This window comes from Choristoneura fumiferana, chromosome 29, assembly GCF_025370935.1.
Source record: "Choristoneura fumiferana chromosome 29, NRCan_CFum_1, whole genome shotgun sequence".
In the NCBI taxonomy this organism is placed as follows: Eukaryota; Metazoa; Arthropoda; class Insecta; order Lepidoptera; family Tortricidae; genus Choristoneura; species Choristoneura fumiferana.
The window spans coordinates 282,837-299,710 of record NC_133500.1 but is presented as its reverse complement, the minus strand read 5'-3'; the positions used below and the strand labels follow the sequence as shown (position 1 = coordinate 299,710).

Below are 16,874 nucleotides of genomic sequence, written 5' to 3'. Positions count from 1 at the left end.
TGGTGTCTTCGCAGGTGTTATTAAAAGAGGTAATGCCAGGGTTATTTTTTTATGAAAATTAAAAAGACAATACCGATGCTGAATTTAGCGTGATTAAAATTCTTGTGACTTGTCTTTCCGTTGTGTTAGAGAAAAGTGGGACGCTAATGACGTTTGACCGCGCGGTCAAAACGCTCGAATATTTGTCCAAGAACGCGATTCCATTGAATCGTTGCAAAGACGGAACCTCGCCTTTCTGCACATGTCATGTTTTTGTTGCTTTAATTATGTACAAGAGAGTGTTGAGATGTATGTAGAGTGTTGATACTTACTCGTATGTAGATTTCAACTCATGTGATTGATTGGATACTGCACGTGTCCATTTCAATGTAGTGTATCATAGAAGTCTCAACTAATAAAACTGTTAGGGTTCTACGGGACGTTAAATAAAATCGTGACTGTAATTAGGGCTGGTTTAATAGCCGTCTAATAACATCGATAGATATAATTAACTTTTGGAAACAGATTAAAATAAAATAGAAGCTCGTCCAACGGCGGTGGAGATCGTATGGCGATGGTCGCTGCCCGTCGAGCGACGATCGTGACGTCGCCGTGTCGTCCTCGCCGCACGCCTCGTGCCGTGCGCAAGTCAAGCCGGTTCTCAACAAAATCAATTTTGAAACCGCTCGCCAGTGAGAAAATACACATTAATTGGTAGGTAGGTACACGTTCCGTTGACTAATCGAATCCTGACGCACTATGAACTTTTTCCAAAAAACCATCAGACTGTTAAGGGAGTTCAATATGAAACTTACTGTGAGAAGGGTCTAACCCACTTAGAACGAAATGAGGGCTATCGCGTATGATTCTCGCCACTAGAGGCGCTAGTGTACGTGAGGTCTCCGAAATGTCAAATCTCATAGTTTTGGTGAGCTACGCGGGTTAATTTATAATTAGAATAATTTTGTGAATATTTTGCAATATCTGAAATTATTTATGGCAAATATGCGTTCCGGGCAATGAATGTCTGTGTTTTGAGACAGTTTTGTCTTTCGGAAACCTTTGTCTCCCTTTTTTTCGAACAAACGGGGACTATGCAACACTGTGGCATGCTCGATATTTTTATAGTACCGGTTTTAAGGTGTATTAAATATGATTTTCATCTAAACTTTGTTTTCACGCCACCATAACAGACTTTGAAAGCCATACTTAAAAACCTCACGCAACAGTGCGCCATCTAGTGAGACAAAAACGATAGCCTCATTAGAGTCAAATGATTCGATAGTTAAGTACAAGATATCCATTTGAAGGTTAATATTTTGAATTATAATGTACTTAACTAATTTGTTACGTAGTAATTCTTCATTTTTAATTTCAGGGAATTGTGTGTGTTTTCAACTTATTTTTATAGCCAAACTTTTGAACTGAGCTCATCCACTAACCACACCAATTAATATAACTATGAATATTTTATTGTGAATTTGAGCGATTGTATTTAATATTAAGCCATACGAATAAATAAATATTACTAGCTTGTACGAGTAGTAAAAGTACCTAGATTATAATCACCTAGATTATCGACTCTATTTCTTTGCCAATAGACTACAAAATACACTAGCTGATTGGTTGCCGCTTACGAAAGCAAAAGCAGACAATGGATGAGCTGAGTACAAAAAATGGTACACTACTTATATGTACGTGAATTTCAAGTGGATAAATGAACAACACATGATGCTGCAGCCCTGCCTTTTGGCAATTGATTTATTAATTAATTTAACATTTTCGATTTTTGCTTTATACATTGTCAGTCCAGTTTTTTTTTTAACAAAGGTTTCTTCGTCTTATTATTTATCCTGGTCTCGTCATCCTCTCTATCGTCATCTTGTCTGTTATCATCGTCAAGGTCATCATCTCTATCATCCTGTCTGTCGTCGTCTTCTCTGTCGTCGTCTTCTCTATCGTCATCTTCTCTATCGTCATCTTCCCTATCATCATCTTGCCTATCATCATCTTCCCTATCATCATCATTATCTCTGTCGTCATCGAGTCTCTGAAAAATAAGACACATTTCATTGGGACACGTTTCTAATAATTTATTTTTTATTATATTTCATTCGATTTTAAGAATTACTAATCTGCTGTCCCTCATCAGAGACTTAAATTTATAACGCTTATATTATTTACTAACGGTTTTGCTAACGTAAACCAGATCTTGGATTAAATCTTCATGCAATTATTAAACGGGATTTATAGTTTAATAATATTTTATCTGTCCATCTATCCGTCGTGTGATAATTTTAGTAGGTTAATCATTTACCAAAGACTGCTTGGCAGGCTGTTGAAACGAAAAAAAAATGTAGAAACATTCTAAATAATTGCTGTGTAACAAAATGATAAATCATACAGTATTTCAACTTACATATCTGTTGCTGGGCAATGTCTTTTGGGAACTCAATAATAAGTGCTAAAAAACAATTGACATAGTTAAAAGCGGTTGGGATGTGCTTAATTAAATATGTAGGTATAAATTAAACAAATCATCATCATCATCCCAGCCTATATACGTCCCACTGCTGGGCACAGGCCTCCTCTCAGAACAAGAGGGCTTGGGCCATAGTTCCCACGCGAGACCAGTGCGGATTGGGAACTTCGCACGCACCATTGAATCGCTTCGCAGGTCGTGCAGGTTTCCTCACGATGTTTTCCTTCACCGCAAAGCTCGTGGTAAATTTCAAATATAATTCCGCACATGAATTTCGTTAAATTCAGAGGTGCGAGCCGGGGTTTGAACCCACGACCCTCTGCTTGAGAGGCAATAGGTCAAACCACTAGGCCACCACGGCTTTAAACAAATAAAAAAAAACATTTATTTTGGATACGATTGCGATCTATATTGAGTATCTAAAAAAAAGTGCTTATATTTACTATGTTAGTTAGTTAGGTTTGTTGTAGTTTATAATAAAAAGAGAATTATGTAAAATATGAAAAGTCGGCTAAGTGCGAGGCCTCACACAAAAAATTGTATAGGACCCCTGGTAACTTTTTTTTATATGATAGGGGGAAACGAGCAGTTGGGTCACCTGATGGAAAGCAATCACCGCCGCCCATGGAGATACAAAACATAAGTTGAGTTAGATGCGTTGCCGGACTTTTATTATTTAAGTATTGATATATCAGCCGAAGTAATTTCCCGTAATAAATATTATGTAGTAATTTCAAAAGACTCCCTATAACGGTTTAAAATATACAGTAACTCTAATAAGCACACAAGCAGTACAGGATTTCTGGAACAGGCTTCCATCAGCTCCTAAGGCACGGAACTTTAAGACCATTTGATTTTATCTTTATTTGTATTTGTGTTTACTTACTTGGTAGTTGTCATGCTGAGTTTCCTTATTCTGTAATCAATAAATAATTATGCATTATCATCATGCATTATCTTCAAGGTTGTGTAAGAGGTCTTCTCAAGTGAATGTCCGCCTGTTGCTTACCGTGTAATTTCCTCTGTGTACCTGTTTTTACATCGCTAGCTATTGTGGTGTAAATAAAGAGTTATTGTATTGTATACCATCATCAGTCATTCTTCATTTTGATTACTATAATGTCTAACTCGTATTTTTTTGACAGATATCACTTTCAACATGCAGATATACACAGGTCCCATTGTATGTTAAATAAAAGCTTATAAAAATTATGTACATTACTTTTATCTAATACTCGTAATGATTATAAAAATACTCACGACGAATTGCGGCAGGTAAACTTTATGCACAGCTGATTTACTTTTCTGTAATAAAAACGGAATTACGGGAATCAAATGTGTGGAAGTGTTACCTTAGAATGTTTTAATATAGCAACTGAAGTTGTTTACTTTATAATTTGGATTTGGATACCGCTTGACCTGAATTATTAATGAAATATAAATTATTAGTATGTTATACGCAAAGTAAATATATGTTCATTATAATAAATATTATTAGGTATTTAAAAGTGAACGGAATACAGATATTTCTTCAGGTATGATTGTCAAAATCACTTAAGTAGCAGGGCTTGGCTTTGCACGGTTACGTCACCGTGAACTTTTTTGTTTAATAAATTTGTTTTAATTGTAGGTAAATAACCTTGTATATCTCATCTAATTTTGTCAGCTGCGTACAGTCGAGTTCATAAACTTGTGAGCAAAAATATCTGAAAACGCTTCTAGGCCGTTAACAATAGAGTCGTTAACAATAGATTTTTGCTCACAAGTTTATGAACTTGACTGCACATAAGTACCTATTCGTTCACCACTAGTTTATTTTGTAACAAGTCTTACTTAGGCGGTGTATTTTTACTTACTGTCAGTTTTTGTCGGTGGAGGCGTATTTGCCGGCCTGCAAGTAATGTTATACAAGCTTTAAGATAAAAAAAATAAATTAATCAAATTCTCATCCATAACATATTATAGAAACACAGTCAATCTCTATTACGTTTTTTTTTTGTTTTTTTTTTTCGGACTGACTGTTGCTGTTAGTCTTAGACGGCTTACCGGAGAGAGGGCGAGCTGTCAGATGGGCCGCTCAGCAAGTGGTGGTTTCAAATAGTTAGCATGCCAAAGGGATCACTATTAACCATTTTTTAGAGTACTTAAGTATTTTTACGAGTTATTACTTATTTATTTCTGATTATATATAATACCATGTCAAGTTATAAAATTACATTATTACATTAAGTTATTAATTAGTTATTATTTAACTTGCAATATTCATACGTACTACGTACTATGTTCACTTAAAGTCAGATTGACTTCAAAAATTTGGTACGGATATGCCGAAATGATACTTAATTGGATTATGTACCTATAGTGAACAAAAAACACAAACCTTGTAATACAAAAAAAAAATTACCTTTAAATTGCTTAAATAGGGAGTGGTATAGTAGCTAGTCTGGTCGTCCTAAAAAACACATAATGTGAAAAATAATTGTTCGGTAGTGTAAAAATCATAATATTTATTCCTAGTTTGTAAAACGTGTCAACTCATATTTTTTTAAGTTATAAAGGTACTATATAATTTGTAATACTCCTACCGATTTATCGTAATCTTTGGGAGCGATCTGCAAAGAAATAAATCTAAATTTATATACCAATCAGGTATAAAAATTACAAAAAATATATCAGAAATGTTACAGCTCAGTCAATCACAAAATTACAACGATATGGTTTTAACTTACGTATGTGAACCGGAGAGCCTTAAATTAAATGATTTGGTTAGATTTTTATCAGAGGAACTAAAGTCTTTAATCAGATGAAAATACAGCAATAATAAAATATTACTCCTAGTTTATAAATCCGAGGATTATTCTGTAACAAAATGTATTAGAATTTACATTTTATAAGGAGAATAAAGCCCCAATTGGCAGAACAAATAAATAAGGAAAGTAGCACAACATTTTAACGAATCACAAAACTCTACTTAAAGCTCCCAACTTACGCTGGACTTAGTGGCTGGGTTCTGAATAAAGAATAAAATATTAATTATTTACTGTTTATACAGAATCTACAACATCGAGGAAAGTATTTTTATCCTTTTGCTCAACTTAATGACAGAAAAATATCTTTTGCATACTTACATAAACAATGTCGTTACACTGAATATTTTTTTTTATTCAAATAAAAAAAAACATCAAGTACTTACATAAGCTACTTTCAAAACCTGTGTAAATGGAAAATACCAGCTTTTGTTATTTGTTTTTAAAGTATATATATATATTTTAATTTTGATATCAGAAAACGACATATGAACAGTGTAAGAAGGGTTTTATACTTACACCACGGCCTTTATATCTCTGAAGACAAAATATTTTTGTTGAACAAAAAATTTATGAAACAAAAAAAAAACATTCAAAATGTAAGAATAAAACAATGTCACAATACGAATACATATTAACACAGTAAAAATACCTAGTAGTAGTAATACCTACAGATCTGACACTAACCTTTGTTAGATAATCCAACACCGATGCAAGTTCATTTAGTTTTTGTCCCTGTGAACAACGTGTGTAGTGCTAATAAATATTATTATCATAAAATTATAACTCAAACCACAAGTTCAATTTAATTTGAATTTATGCCACAAAAATTATCTTTAATAAGACATTATAGTTTTAACTCGATAAATACCGTTTTGGTACGCACTAAATATATCATTTTATTTTTCGTCCTTTTAAAGACCATGTAATTAAAGGGACACTGAAATAATAATACATTTTAGCAAATTTATAAATACCCTTTGCAAAGTGTCGCGGGAGGTACTCGTTGCTTCATGGTCCTAAAAAAAAATGTTCATTAGGTATAGTCTGTCAAAAAAGAGAAGAAATTAAAAGTGGCAACACTGTAGTGCCCTCCCTTTTTGGTTTGACAGGGTTTGAAAGGGATGACACTACGTGTTTGTCACTTTTTCATTTCTTCTCTTTTTGACATACTATAAGTATTGTATGGAGGTTAATAGGTTCCTGATTAAATTAACAAGAAAGGAGGTAAGTAAGTGTCCTTTTCCGACAAAATACTATATTGTCAAGTAAATCATAGTGAAATTGATTATTAATAGGTTCCCTGGTACATGAATCAGTTTGTACAACTGTGTAAATGAAGCAATAATAATAATATGAATTATTAAATTTACTTACATGACCACCAATTACCACCTCTGACCCGTCGTATTGCTGTGCAGTCTATAAAAAAAGTTATTGGCCTTAAAGTCTTGTTACCAAACCAAAATCTCCAAAAAAAAAAGTTATCTGTCAAAATTTTGCGTCAACAATGGATGTCATAAATTTGACGGACGCTTGTTTGTCTTGTCTGTAGCATCAAAATTCTCAAACAGATTTTGACGCATTTTTTTTTTACCTGAAAGAGAGTTTACTTGTTCTTCACTGTTTCATTAAATTCATTTCTGGGATATTGAACTTTGAAACGACAATGTGTTTAGGTTAAATTCCTAGACGACTACAGAACCTTATCCAGGGCCGGTTAAACCATAAGGCAGAGTTGGCAACTGCCTACGGGCCCGCACGCCCACAAAACAAATTGAGAATATACGGTTGTAGTGTGGTAATATACTGAGCGACAAATAATCTGGCCCTCAAATGTATGCAGTAATAGGTACTTAATTTTGTATGTAGAGTAGACCAATTGTGGCGCTGAGTATAATAAGGGCCTATATTACTTGTATTGTGGTAAGGGCCTTTGTACACTGCGTTTTTTAAACGCGCGTTCGACACGCGTTTGTCGCTATCTACGAGCGTTTCTTAAACGTGTTGTGAAAGGGCTCTAATGGTAATGGTTTAATCTGACTCTGTTTGGGACTAACTGATTTAGAGTCTAATGTCGCATTTATTTAGTTTAATACATTTTTAAATTACCTGTGCTGGTTTGCTGTCACTGACACTTCCACTATTTGGAGATTGCTGTTTAACACAAATAATTGTTATAAAAATAAATAGCACATGTTTTTTTTTGGTGACTGTACTTTGTATTGTCATCGACCTATATTATGTGTATAACAATTGCCCCGCCTTCTTTTTTATTCATCTTGGCGGGGCCACTGCCGTGCCCCCAGATTTCAAGTCAATCAATCAGACCACTGAAAGTGGATTTAAATTAACTTGCAAGATTTTAAACAAACAAATATATAAGGTGAAGTTAAATAAAAACAAAATGACGATATAACATACTATTTTTTTTTTAGTTTTTATCTAAATTAATACATTTTTAATACTTACTTTGTTGTCGTCAATGTCGTTTAGTAGCTGTCAAAAGAAAGGTTTTTTTTTAATACAAAAATATTGTAAAATAATTAAAGTTTCATTGTGACACTACTTAGGATGTCTTGTAGGCTTTATTAAATCTCGATTTAAGGCTTAAACTGACAGTTCTTGTATGGATATGACAGGACTTAAGACCACTTAAACCTAGATTAAAAGCCTGCAAGTGGATTAGTATAGTCAACGGCCGTTATGAAGTTAATCCTGACACATTGCAAAAAAAACTGCTATACCTACTTACTACTCTGTCGCACGCAAATCGCACGCAACAAGGCAAGCATTGCATTTTTGTATAGCATTTTTTTCAAGGGTTGACATCAACAATAATCAGGAACTATTTGTGTAGGAGGTTAAGTAGGTATAATATCAATTATATCATTTACACACAACAAAGAGGTTCGCCCGCGTGGGTTCGTGCCTGGTGCAAAGGTTGTTCATCACCATTCAGCGTGGTCGCAGCTAGTTTGATGGGTGCTGCCGCGACACTAGTCGCGAAATGTATATATTGTATGTGGCAACACTTAAATCTCTATGGTAAGTTTAGTTCTCTGTACTTTTCTCATCTGTCATTTGTTTTCTACTTTAATGGCGCGCGTTATGTGAATCTTAACTAGTTAATATAAACTTTATAACAAATCATATCCCAGCACCTCCACCAAATGTCGCGATCTCTTTTACTTTGATGTGACTATTGTAATGTCACTAATTAATGTAACTCAGGTAATGCATTGTTCGACAAGGGTAGTTTCGCAGCCCTTTACCTGAGTTACGTTAATTAGTGACATTACAATAGTCACATCAAAGTAAAAGAGATCGCGACAGGTGCCTTTGCGCCAGGGACCAGGGACAACTCAAGGGGACCTTTTGACTAGGCTTAAGCTTTTCTTAAGTTAAGAATGTTTTTTTTTATCTGTATTATTTGACAAATAAATTGATTCACAAACAAATATTTTAAAATATATAAAATTGGCTAATTACGCCAAGAGTGTGAAGCCGGTACAAATAATAAAACAAAGAAATTATTTAAAGCAGTCCCCTTAGGCAAGCTAAAGTCGAGTTCATAAACTTATGAGCAAAAATTTGATCAAAAATATCTGTACCCTTAGTGTAAGTTTTCGGTTACAAAAAAGTCTCGATCGCGTTCGCGTTAAAATCTCAATTTATATGGAAAACTTACACTAAGGGCACTGAACGAACACGCTTCTACGCCGTTAACAATAGAGTCGTGTTCAGATGTTTTTGATCAAATTTTTGCTCAAAGTTTATGAACTCGGCAGTATCAATGATGCTGGCAGCTTTCCCTTTTGAATAGCTAAGCCAAAGCTAAGCTAATTTTTTGTCCGAGGAAGGTACCCTATGACGTCTACTAACCTCCTTGTTATTTAACAAAAAGTATCTAAATATACTGAGCAGTAAAAAATCTGGCCCTCAAATGAATGCAGAATTAGGTAATTTTGCATGTAGAGATTTCGGAAACGGCTGCAACGATTTCGATGAAATTTGGTATGTAGGGGTTTCGGGGATGAAAAATCGATCTAACTTGGTTTTATTTCTGGGAAAACGCTGGTAATATTACTATGATTAAGTTACCGTAAGTTGAAGGGCTTGCAGGCGCCTGCGTGCATCCTGATCATCGGACTAAAGAAAAAAAAAGGTAAAATTAAAAATCCATTTGTAACACGAGCTTTTTTTACTGACTGTACTTAAGTGTGTAGGTAGTGCCACGAGAGTTGAAGTGAATTATTGCACAGACAGCTACATGAAGTACTGATTGCACAAAAGGAGAATGAATAATGATATTTCTTGTGTATCCTCAACTCTGCTCTGGTGGCACTACCTATGTGTATACCCGTACCAGTGGCGTCTTTAGCCCATGTAGCGCCCGTGTGCAATTATTACTTTAGCGCCATCTAGGAAGAGCGCGGTCAAAAAGGAATTGGTACAAAGTGCCGCGGGTGCCCCTAACACCGCTGTGCCCGTGTGCAACGCACACCCTGCACTATAGGTAAAGACGCGAACGGAATGTGTTCCCATCGGAAAAAGCCGGATCTCAATACGAATATGATGGCACCCGAAATGCCAATCAATTATTATATTAAATAGTGACCATTTTTGTATACATTAAGCAGCGATTAGGTACACTGAGTCGTTCACCTAACGCGGTCGCCGAGGTTTACTAATGATTCGGCGAAAATTATTTAGCAAATTATTAGCTCCCAAACTATTTATCCCATATTTTTATTTAGGCGAAATGTTATTTCCCAACTCAACATTTCGCACTGATATCATTTCCCAACTAATCATTTGATAAATTATTATTATGCAAATTATTACCTGGGATTTTTTTAAGATGTCTTTTATATTTTGGTCAAATGTATTGATTGGCATACCTTAACTTAGCAACATATTGAATGCCATCCAACCTACTTTCCTAGTGGCAGTTATCCTGGCTGCTATAAAAAAAACCTAACATCGAAGGCTAAGGCGGGAGCGAAGCGGAGCTGACCTAAACTATCCAAGTCGCTTCTGCTCCGAACCGTCTTGCTCGCTCGCTTCGCTCGCTCGCACAAATCAAATTAAAGTATAGCTTTGCAATGTACAAAATTGCCCAAATGTTATTCGACAATTTGTTATTTGCCTAAGCCAATCATTTGCTACATAATTATTTGCCACATAAATGTGTGCTGAAGTAAAATTTTGCAATGTAAAAATGTTGCGAAATAAAAAAATGCGAAGTAAAGTAATGCCAAATATTAGTTTGCCAAATGAAACTTTGGCGAAAGGTTGGTTGCTAAGTGAAATTTTGCGAAACATATTTCGCCGAAAAGGCAGTACACCGTCGCTCGCCGAATGCGGCCGACTACCGTGTTCTTTACACTTTGCGTTCGCCGCATCCAGCATGCGGCGAACGACTCAGTGTAATTGCCGCTTTAATGTGATACTTTATTATTTAGTGTCAAATATAAAAACGGCTAGATGTAGGATAACATTGTGATGATGGCTACTGAAGCTCATTGAGGGAGCAAGATATATACGAACTGTTCCGATAAAATACGATATGAAACCATTATTTAAGCACTACATTCTACTGTACTAATATTATAAATTTGAAAGTTTGTGAATTGAAAATACAAACTGAAATATAGATGCACAGAAAAACCAGAAAAATAAGACCATCACTGGGAATCGCACCCTGGTCCTCGGTAATCCGTACCCCGTGCTATACCGCTACACCACTGATGGTCAACGGTACCGACACGAATTTCCTCTATGCACCTCATATCTCAGCTTGTTTGTTTCTTATTTAGCCATTTAAGCAGTGACGCTAGCGACATCTATGCCGTAGCCCTCATCGAGAAACTTTTTTCGGCACTCCATTGGAACTAACCGCTCACCCGGACAAGAGATATCGTTACTAAGCAATCAAATTAAGATTGTTTTTTTGTAATCTTTTTGTATTTTTTATTTCAATTCCAAATTTTTACTTTTACGGTCATCCCGTAAATCCTAAATTGAAAATACAAACTGAAATATAGATGCACAGAAAAACCAGAAAAATAAGACCATCACTGGGAATCGAACCCAGGTCCTCGGTAATCCGTACCGCGTGCTATACCGCTACACCACTGATGGTCAACGGTACCGACACGGATACCGATTACGCGGTACGGATTACCGAGGACCCGGGTTCGATTCCCAGTGATGGTCTTATTTTTCTGGTTTTTCTGTGCATCTATATTTCAGTTTGTATTTTCAATTTAGGTTTTACGGGATGACCGTAAAAGTAAAAATTTGGAATTGAATTAAAAAATACAAAAAGATTCCAAAAAACCAATCTTAAGTTTGTGAAGTTGTTCGGAGGTTTGGATGTTTGTTACTCAATCACGTCTAAACCGCTGAACCGATTTAGATGAAGTTCGGTATACAGATAGTTTGAGTCCCGGAAAAGGACATAGGATAGTTTTTATCCTGGAAAATCTCATAGTTCGCGCGGGATAGCGATAAACGAATACTACGCGAACGGAGTCGCGGGCAAAAGCTAGTTATTGATTGCTACCACCATCTTGCTTGCTAATCCTGCCGTGAAGCAGCAGTGCTTGCACTGTTGTGTTTCGGCGTGGAGAGTAAGACAGCCGGTGAAATTACTGGCACGTGAGGTATCCCATCTTAGGCCTCTAGGTTGGCAACGCGTCTGCAATACCCCTGGTGTTGCAGATGTTTATGGGCAGTGGTGATCTCGTACCATCAGGAGACCCAATTGCTCGTTTGCCATCGAGTCGTATATAAAAAAAAAGTTATTACATATTTGTACCGAGTTCCAACCGTCATACGGAGACGGTCTGCCATATTATTGTAATGTCACCGTACCATACACAGTATGCCAAATTTAAGCTCAATAGGATAACTAGGAAAAAAGCCAAGGTGGCCTAGCGGTTTGATCTATGGCCTCTCAAGCAGAGGATCGTGGGTTCAAACCCTGGCTCGTATCTCTGAGTTTTTCGAAATTCATGTGCTTTACGGTGAAGGAAAACATCGTGAGGAAACCTGCACACACCTGCGAAGCGATTCAGTGGTGTGTGTGAAGTTCCCAATCCGCACTGGGCCCGCGTGGGAACTACGGCCCAAGCCCTCCCATTCTGAGAGGAGGCCTGTGCCTAGCAGTGGGACGTATATAGGCTGGGACGATGAGGATACAAGAAAGTTAAGCATTGCTATACTTTAAATTATATTATTTTGCGTAAGACCTAGGAGTCGTGGTAAAAAAAGTAGGAGGAGTTTCCTAACCTTTCCCGTAGTAGTCCGAGTGGGGGGCCCATGAGGGAACATTGCCATAGACCCCTTTAAAGAAATTAAGTGCTCGAATTACACTTAAAGCGTTTTCAGATTATCCGATCCGATATCGGTATCGGACGCCGATACGATATCGGGCAAGTAAAATGTATGATATCGGATCGGATAATAATTTGAAAGACAGGTACCATCAGCCAAATTATGTCGTGTAAAGTAAAGTCTAAATTTGTTAATCGTTTGCAGATAATAGACGTGTCTGTCAACTTGAAAGTTCGACTTTAGCGACATATTCCTTTTGAAAACTGATAGACCACTTATTTCGCTGATGGTACATATTTCATACATTTTACTTGGCGTCCGCTTTTCTGATAATCTAACTGACGCACTAAGGGGCTGTTTCACCATCCATTGATTAGTGTTAACTGGCGGTTAGGTGTGATGCCGTCTCTATTTGTTTTATTCGAATAGACGGAGACGGCATCACATTTAACCGTCGGTTAACGCTAATCCATGGATGGTGAAACAGCCCCTAAATTTATTAATTGTTTTTTATCAGAAAACTATCCAATTAATTAATCAGTGTAGCTAGTGCCTAGGACACAAAATGCCGAACCTCGCATCAGCCTAAGGCTGCGTTTCTACCAGAGATGTACGAGGTTGCGTCGCGAGGAATGCTTTTGTCATTGAACCAATAGAAAAGCTTCATTGAACTATCCTCGCATCTCTAGGGAAAAAACTCAGCGGACCGAGGATGGGTAAATGAATCGTTTCTATTGGTTCAGGAAAACACATTTCCGGTGGAAACATAGCCTGTAAAGGTGGTTTTCCACCGGCGAGTCGAGACGAGACGAGGCGAGACGAGAATTGGAATCGCGCCGCGAGCCGCCGCGGGCGCTGCCATACAAATCCGCCACCGCCTCGCCGGTGGAAAACCACCTTTACAGGCTATGTTACCATAATTCTTTATAACATTTCTTGCCCACAAATAGCATTATTAATACAATATAACACAATACTCGGGATCGAATCAGAAATGAGGAGATACGTAGAAGAACAAGGGGACCAAGTGAATCAGCTCGTTGAAGTGGCAGTGGGCGGGCCATATAGCACGGAGAGCGGATGGCCGTTGGGGCCGAAAAGTTCTTGAGTGGAGACCGCGGATCGGCAAGCGCAGCGTAGGACGTCCACCAACAAGATGGACGGATGACCTGGTTAAAGCTGCGGGTTCACGGTGGATGCAGGCCGCTGCCAACCGAAGCAACTGGAAGTCTGTGGGGGAGGCCTATGTCCAACAGTGGACGTCCTACGGCTGAGATGATGATGATAAACACAATACTTTTCATTCAATCCAATGTATTTAGATAAAATGCAAATATATTTTTGATTTCATTTTTCCGATCATAAATTCAAGTGCTTTTTATTTATTTTGTTACTAGGTATTATAGATTCCCCAAGTTTACAAGTACATGAAAGTGTCATCAGTTTTTGTCTTACTGGAAAGGAAAGTAGGATGCGTTTGTCATGAACCAATAGAAACGCAATCCGGCCTCGCTCCGCTGAGCAGTCTCCATTAGAGCTGTGCTGTGCGAGGATAGATAAATTAAACGTTTTTATTGGTTCAAGACAAACACATTTCTCGCTACGCATCCTTGCACATCTCTGGTGGAAACGTAGCTTAAAGAAACTATGAACCTTTTTTAAAATTTAAACTCACCACAGGGGAAGCGGCCGCCACAGCTAGCACTAAGCAGAAGATGATGCACTTCATATTAGCCGGATACGAAGCTAGCAGTACCACAGCTTATATATCCCCAGCGCGACCAATCGAACTAATCGACTGTGAAATTATCGATTATGCTCAATTGAAATGTCATTAATTATTGAATGAGATTGGATTGAGTGATTGATGTGAATGATAGAAGGTTCTTTTAGCTAAATATAGAGATAACAAGACAATTGATTGATTGATTGTAGTTGAAGCGTGAAGAACAATCGTTGGAAAGATTTCTGAACACTGTGATTCCTGATTTCTGTATAAATTTAAATGACCGAATGGTTAATGTTTAGTAATACTGATTAAGAAACTAGAGGTCCCGGGTTGAAGGCAAAGAATGGGCAGGCCATTTCTGATCTCATTCGCTCGTTGTCAATTTTCGTCACACAAATCAAGTTATTTTTTATCTTTGTCCCTGACATTGTATAATTTTAATTTGTATTTCCTTAAATATAATGTAAGTTGAGTGTGCTGGAATAAGAGTTCCCTCATTTTAAAGTACGAAACTTTAAAAACCGGTAAGCAAGCTGGGCCCTGGAGTCGAACCCGGGTCTTCATCATCGATGCCCGCTTCACCATATACAATATCAGCCAAGCCGAGCTTTGGCGTACAAGATGATATTTCTCAATTCAATAGAATACAACACAAAGACTCTTTATTGTAAGCGATACAGAAAAAAATGTGTTTTCAATTAACTTGAATTCAATTGCACTTGTTTATCAAATATTCTGTGTATAAATGCCAACAAAAAAATATTAATCACATTTAACCTTAAAAACAAGAAAATTTGACATACAAACATTGTAAAATAAAAAGTTTTGAATGAACCCTAATTTTCTTAACAAGTAGCTGTTTTAAATCATTACAATCTAACTCAATTATGTTTAACGATTCAACAAAGTTACTAAATAACAGTTATTTCCGTCGGTTTATTTGTAAATAAATAAATTCTAGTTTTAAAATTTCCTTGCATGTCGTTGTGTAGCAAAATACAGTATGTTTTTGTAATGGAATTGTTAAGTTATGATATTACTGTACATATTTTATGTAAATACAGAAATTTGAATTAAAAAAAAAACGGGCTTTGTACTTTTTAACACACAAACTTCAATTTTTCCATACCCGAATAGTGACAAACGGAACTCTATTAATGTCGCTACACTGTACGTCTGACCTTCACAGGGATGTATGTCATGAACTATAACAAATAGACCGTTCAAATGTATATATGTACTTTCATTAATATACGAGTATATGTATTTCTATCGCCGCTATAGCAAAAAAAATAAAAATAAAAAAATAAAAATTGAAGACTACTTTCCGTACAAACAAGGTATCATTTTGGTTTTCGTTGTATGGTAATGGTAGTACATCAACCTATATCTAGTTTGAGGTATTTGTATAAGTTACTATACCTAAATAACTGTCTGGAAAAGATCGCTTTTGAGCGATAGGACGTCTATCGTCTAAGAAAATTTGAATTGTTTGTATCAACAAAATTAATAAAAAATGGACTTAATTTTTAATTAAAGCATTCCGTGTCAGAAAACGTTCCTATTACGGTCATGGTATAATACGGTGTACGGTAGAGAGACCTTTAAGGTGACTGAACCCAAAAATAAAGAATTGAACCCAAGAATAAAGAAGCAGAATTAAACTTGACCTTTGTCCTTCGTCGTAGAGGCTCTACGTGCGTAGACTGTCTACGAGGAACTTGACTGTAGCAATATCGATACGAGGTCAACGCCCTCGTTTGGTAGATTAAGAAACTTTCTCAGTATACAAAGTATCTTATTTTTAACCGACTTCAAAAAAGGAGGAGGTTCTATGTTCCAATGTTTTTTTTTTTAATGTATGCTCACCGATTACTCAGCCAGTTGTGGACCGATTTTCAAAATTCTTTTTTTATTCGAAAGGGTATTGTTCTGAGGTGATCCCATTGTCACCAAGTCAAGATCTGATGATGGGATCCTAGGAAAATCGAGGGCAAACCTCAAAATTTATAGGCACACCTAAAGCGATTTTGGTATTTTTAGCATTAAGATGAGCATTTACATTCAGAAAGTATCATTTGGTAACCTGGACCTGATGAAGAAGACCGTAGATGACCAATGGAACTCGTCAAAGGTGGAGGAACTGCATGAACACGCATATTTTGCATAAGCTTAGTTATCGTAAAGTCGTGGGTGAGCAAGGAAATTCTTTTAGTTCATTAATATGGACCTCCGCAAAGTAACGCCTGAATCAATAAACGGAACTCTGTTATAAAACAACGTAACTAAGTCGTGTTTGGGCTTAATGGAATCGTTGTGAGATGTAAGTACTTTGGCTACGAATCACTAAAAAGTGAAAAATAAAGAATTTTTTTACTTAACACAAAAGTAAAACAGAATTCAAAAAAATAAAAAATGGAACCCACTACAAAACCCTTGAAAATATTTTTCTAGGTACCTACTAGCTCAAAGTCGGTGACTCGGCACGACCCAGCAGGAGCGATTGAAACCCATAGTATGTAGGTGAGGTAGA

At 36.6% G+C, this 16,874-nt stretch overlaps 2 protein-coding genes across 7 annotated transcripts in view; both read right to left on the bottom strand.

The window, feature by feature from the left end:
* Positions 1 to 14,389, bottom strand: part of LOC141444316 (uncharacterized) — a 24,203-nt gene extending 9,814 nt beyond the window's left edge. For 3 of the 6 annotated variants that reach the window (XM_074109841.1, XM_074109843.1, XM_074109846.1), the window contains exons 1-3: positions 14,288 to 14,356; positions 12,568 to 12,621; positions 9,373 to 9,420 (exon numbers count right to left, since the gene is read on the bottom strand). In XM_074109841.1, coding sequence (XP_073965942.1) covers positions 9,373 to 9,420; positions 12,568 to 12,621; positions 14,288 to 14,341 — 156 coding nt within the window. In that variant the 5' untranslated portion in view covers positions 14,342 to 14,356. Of the gene's footprint in view, positions 1 to 5,450; positions 5,472 to 5,654; positions 5,673 to 5,787; positions 5,806 to 5,955; positions 6,004 to 6,245; positions 6,288 to 6,645; positions 6,691 to 7,380; positions 7,426 to 7,740; positions 7,768 to 9,372; positions 9,421 to 12,567; positions 12,622 to 14,287 lie in introns of all 6 variants that reach the window. The other 3 variants (XM_074109842.1, XM_074109845.1, XM_074109844.1) reach the window with 3 other exon arrangements.
* LOC141444320 (uncharacterized) lies at positions 1,784 to 4,593 on the bottom strand. Its single transcript, XM_074109850.1, has 7 exons — positions 4,584 to 4,593; positions 4,318 to 4,352; positions 3,851 to 3,880; positions 3,722 to 3,766; positions 3,348 to 3,377; positions 2,399 to 2,443; positions 1,784 to 2,029 (listed from the first exon to the last, which is right to left on the bottom strand). The coding sequence occupies exons 1-7, from the start codon at positions 4,591 to 4,593 to the stop codon at positions 1,784 to 1,786; spliced, it is 441 nt and encodes a 146-aa protein (XP_073965951.1).
* Positions 14,390 to 16,874: the final 2,485 nt, after the last annotated feature.

What these genes read in the sequence shown, in the direction of transcription:
- LOC141444320 (XM_074109850.1), bottom strand. An exon ending in TCCACCGACAAAAACTGACA is followed by an intron (nt 3,881 to 4,317) that starts GTAAGTAAAAAT and finishes TTAATAATTCAG; the next exon opens with GTCAAGCGGTATCCAAATCC. An exon ending in ATCCAAATCCAAATTATAAA is followed by an intron (nt 3,767 to 3,850) that starts GTAAACAACTTC and finishes TTTTTATTACAG; the next exon opens with AAAAGTAAATCAGCTGTGCA.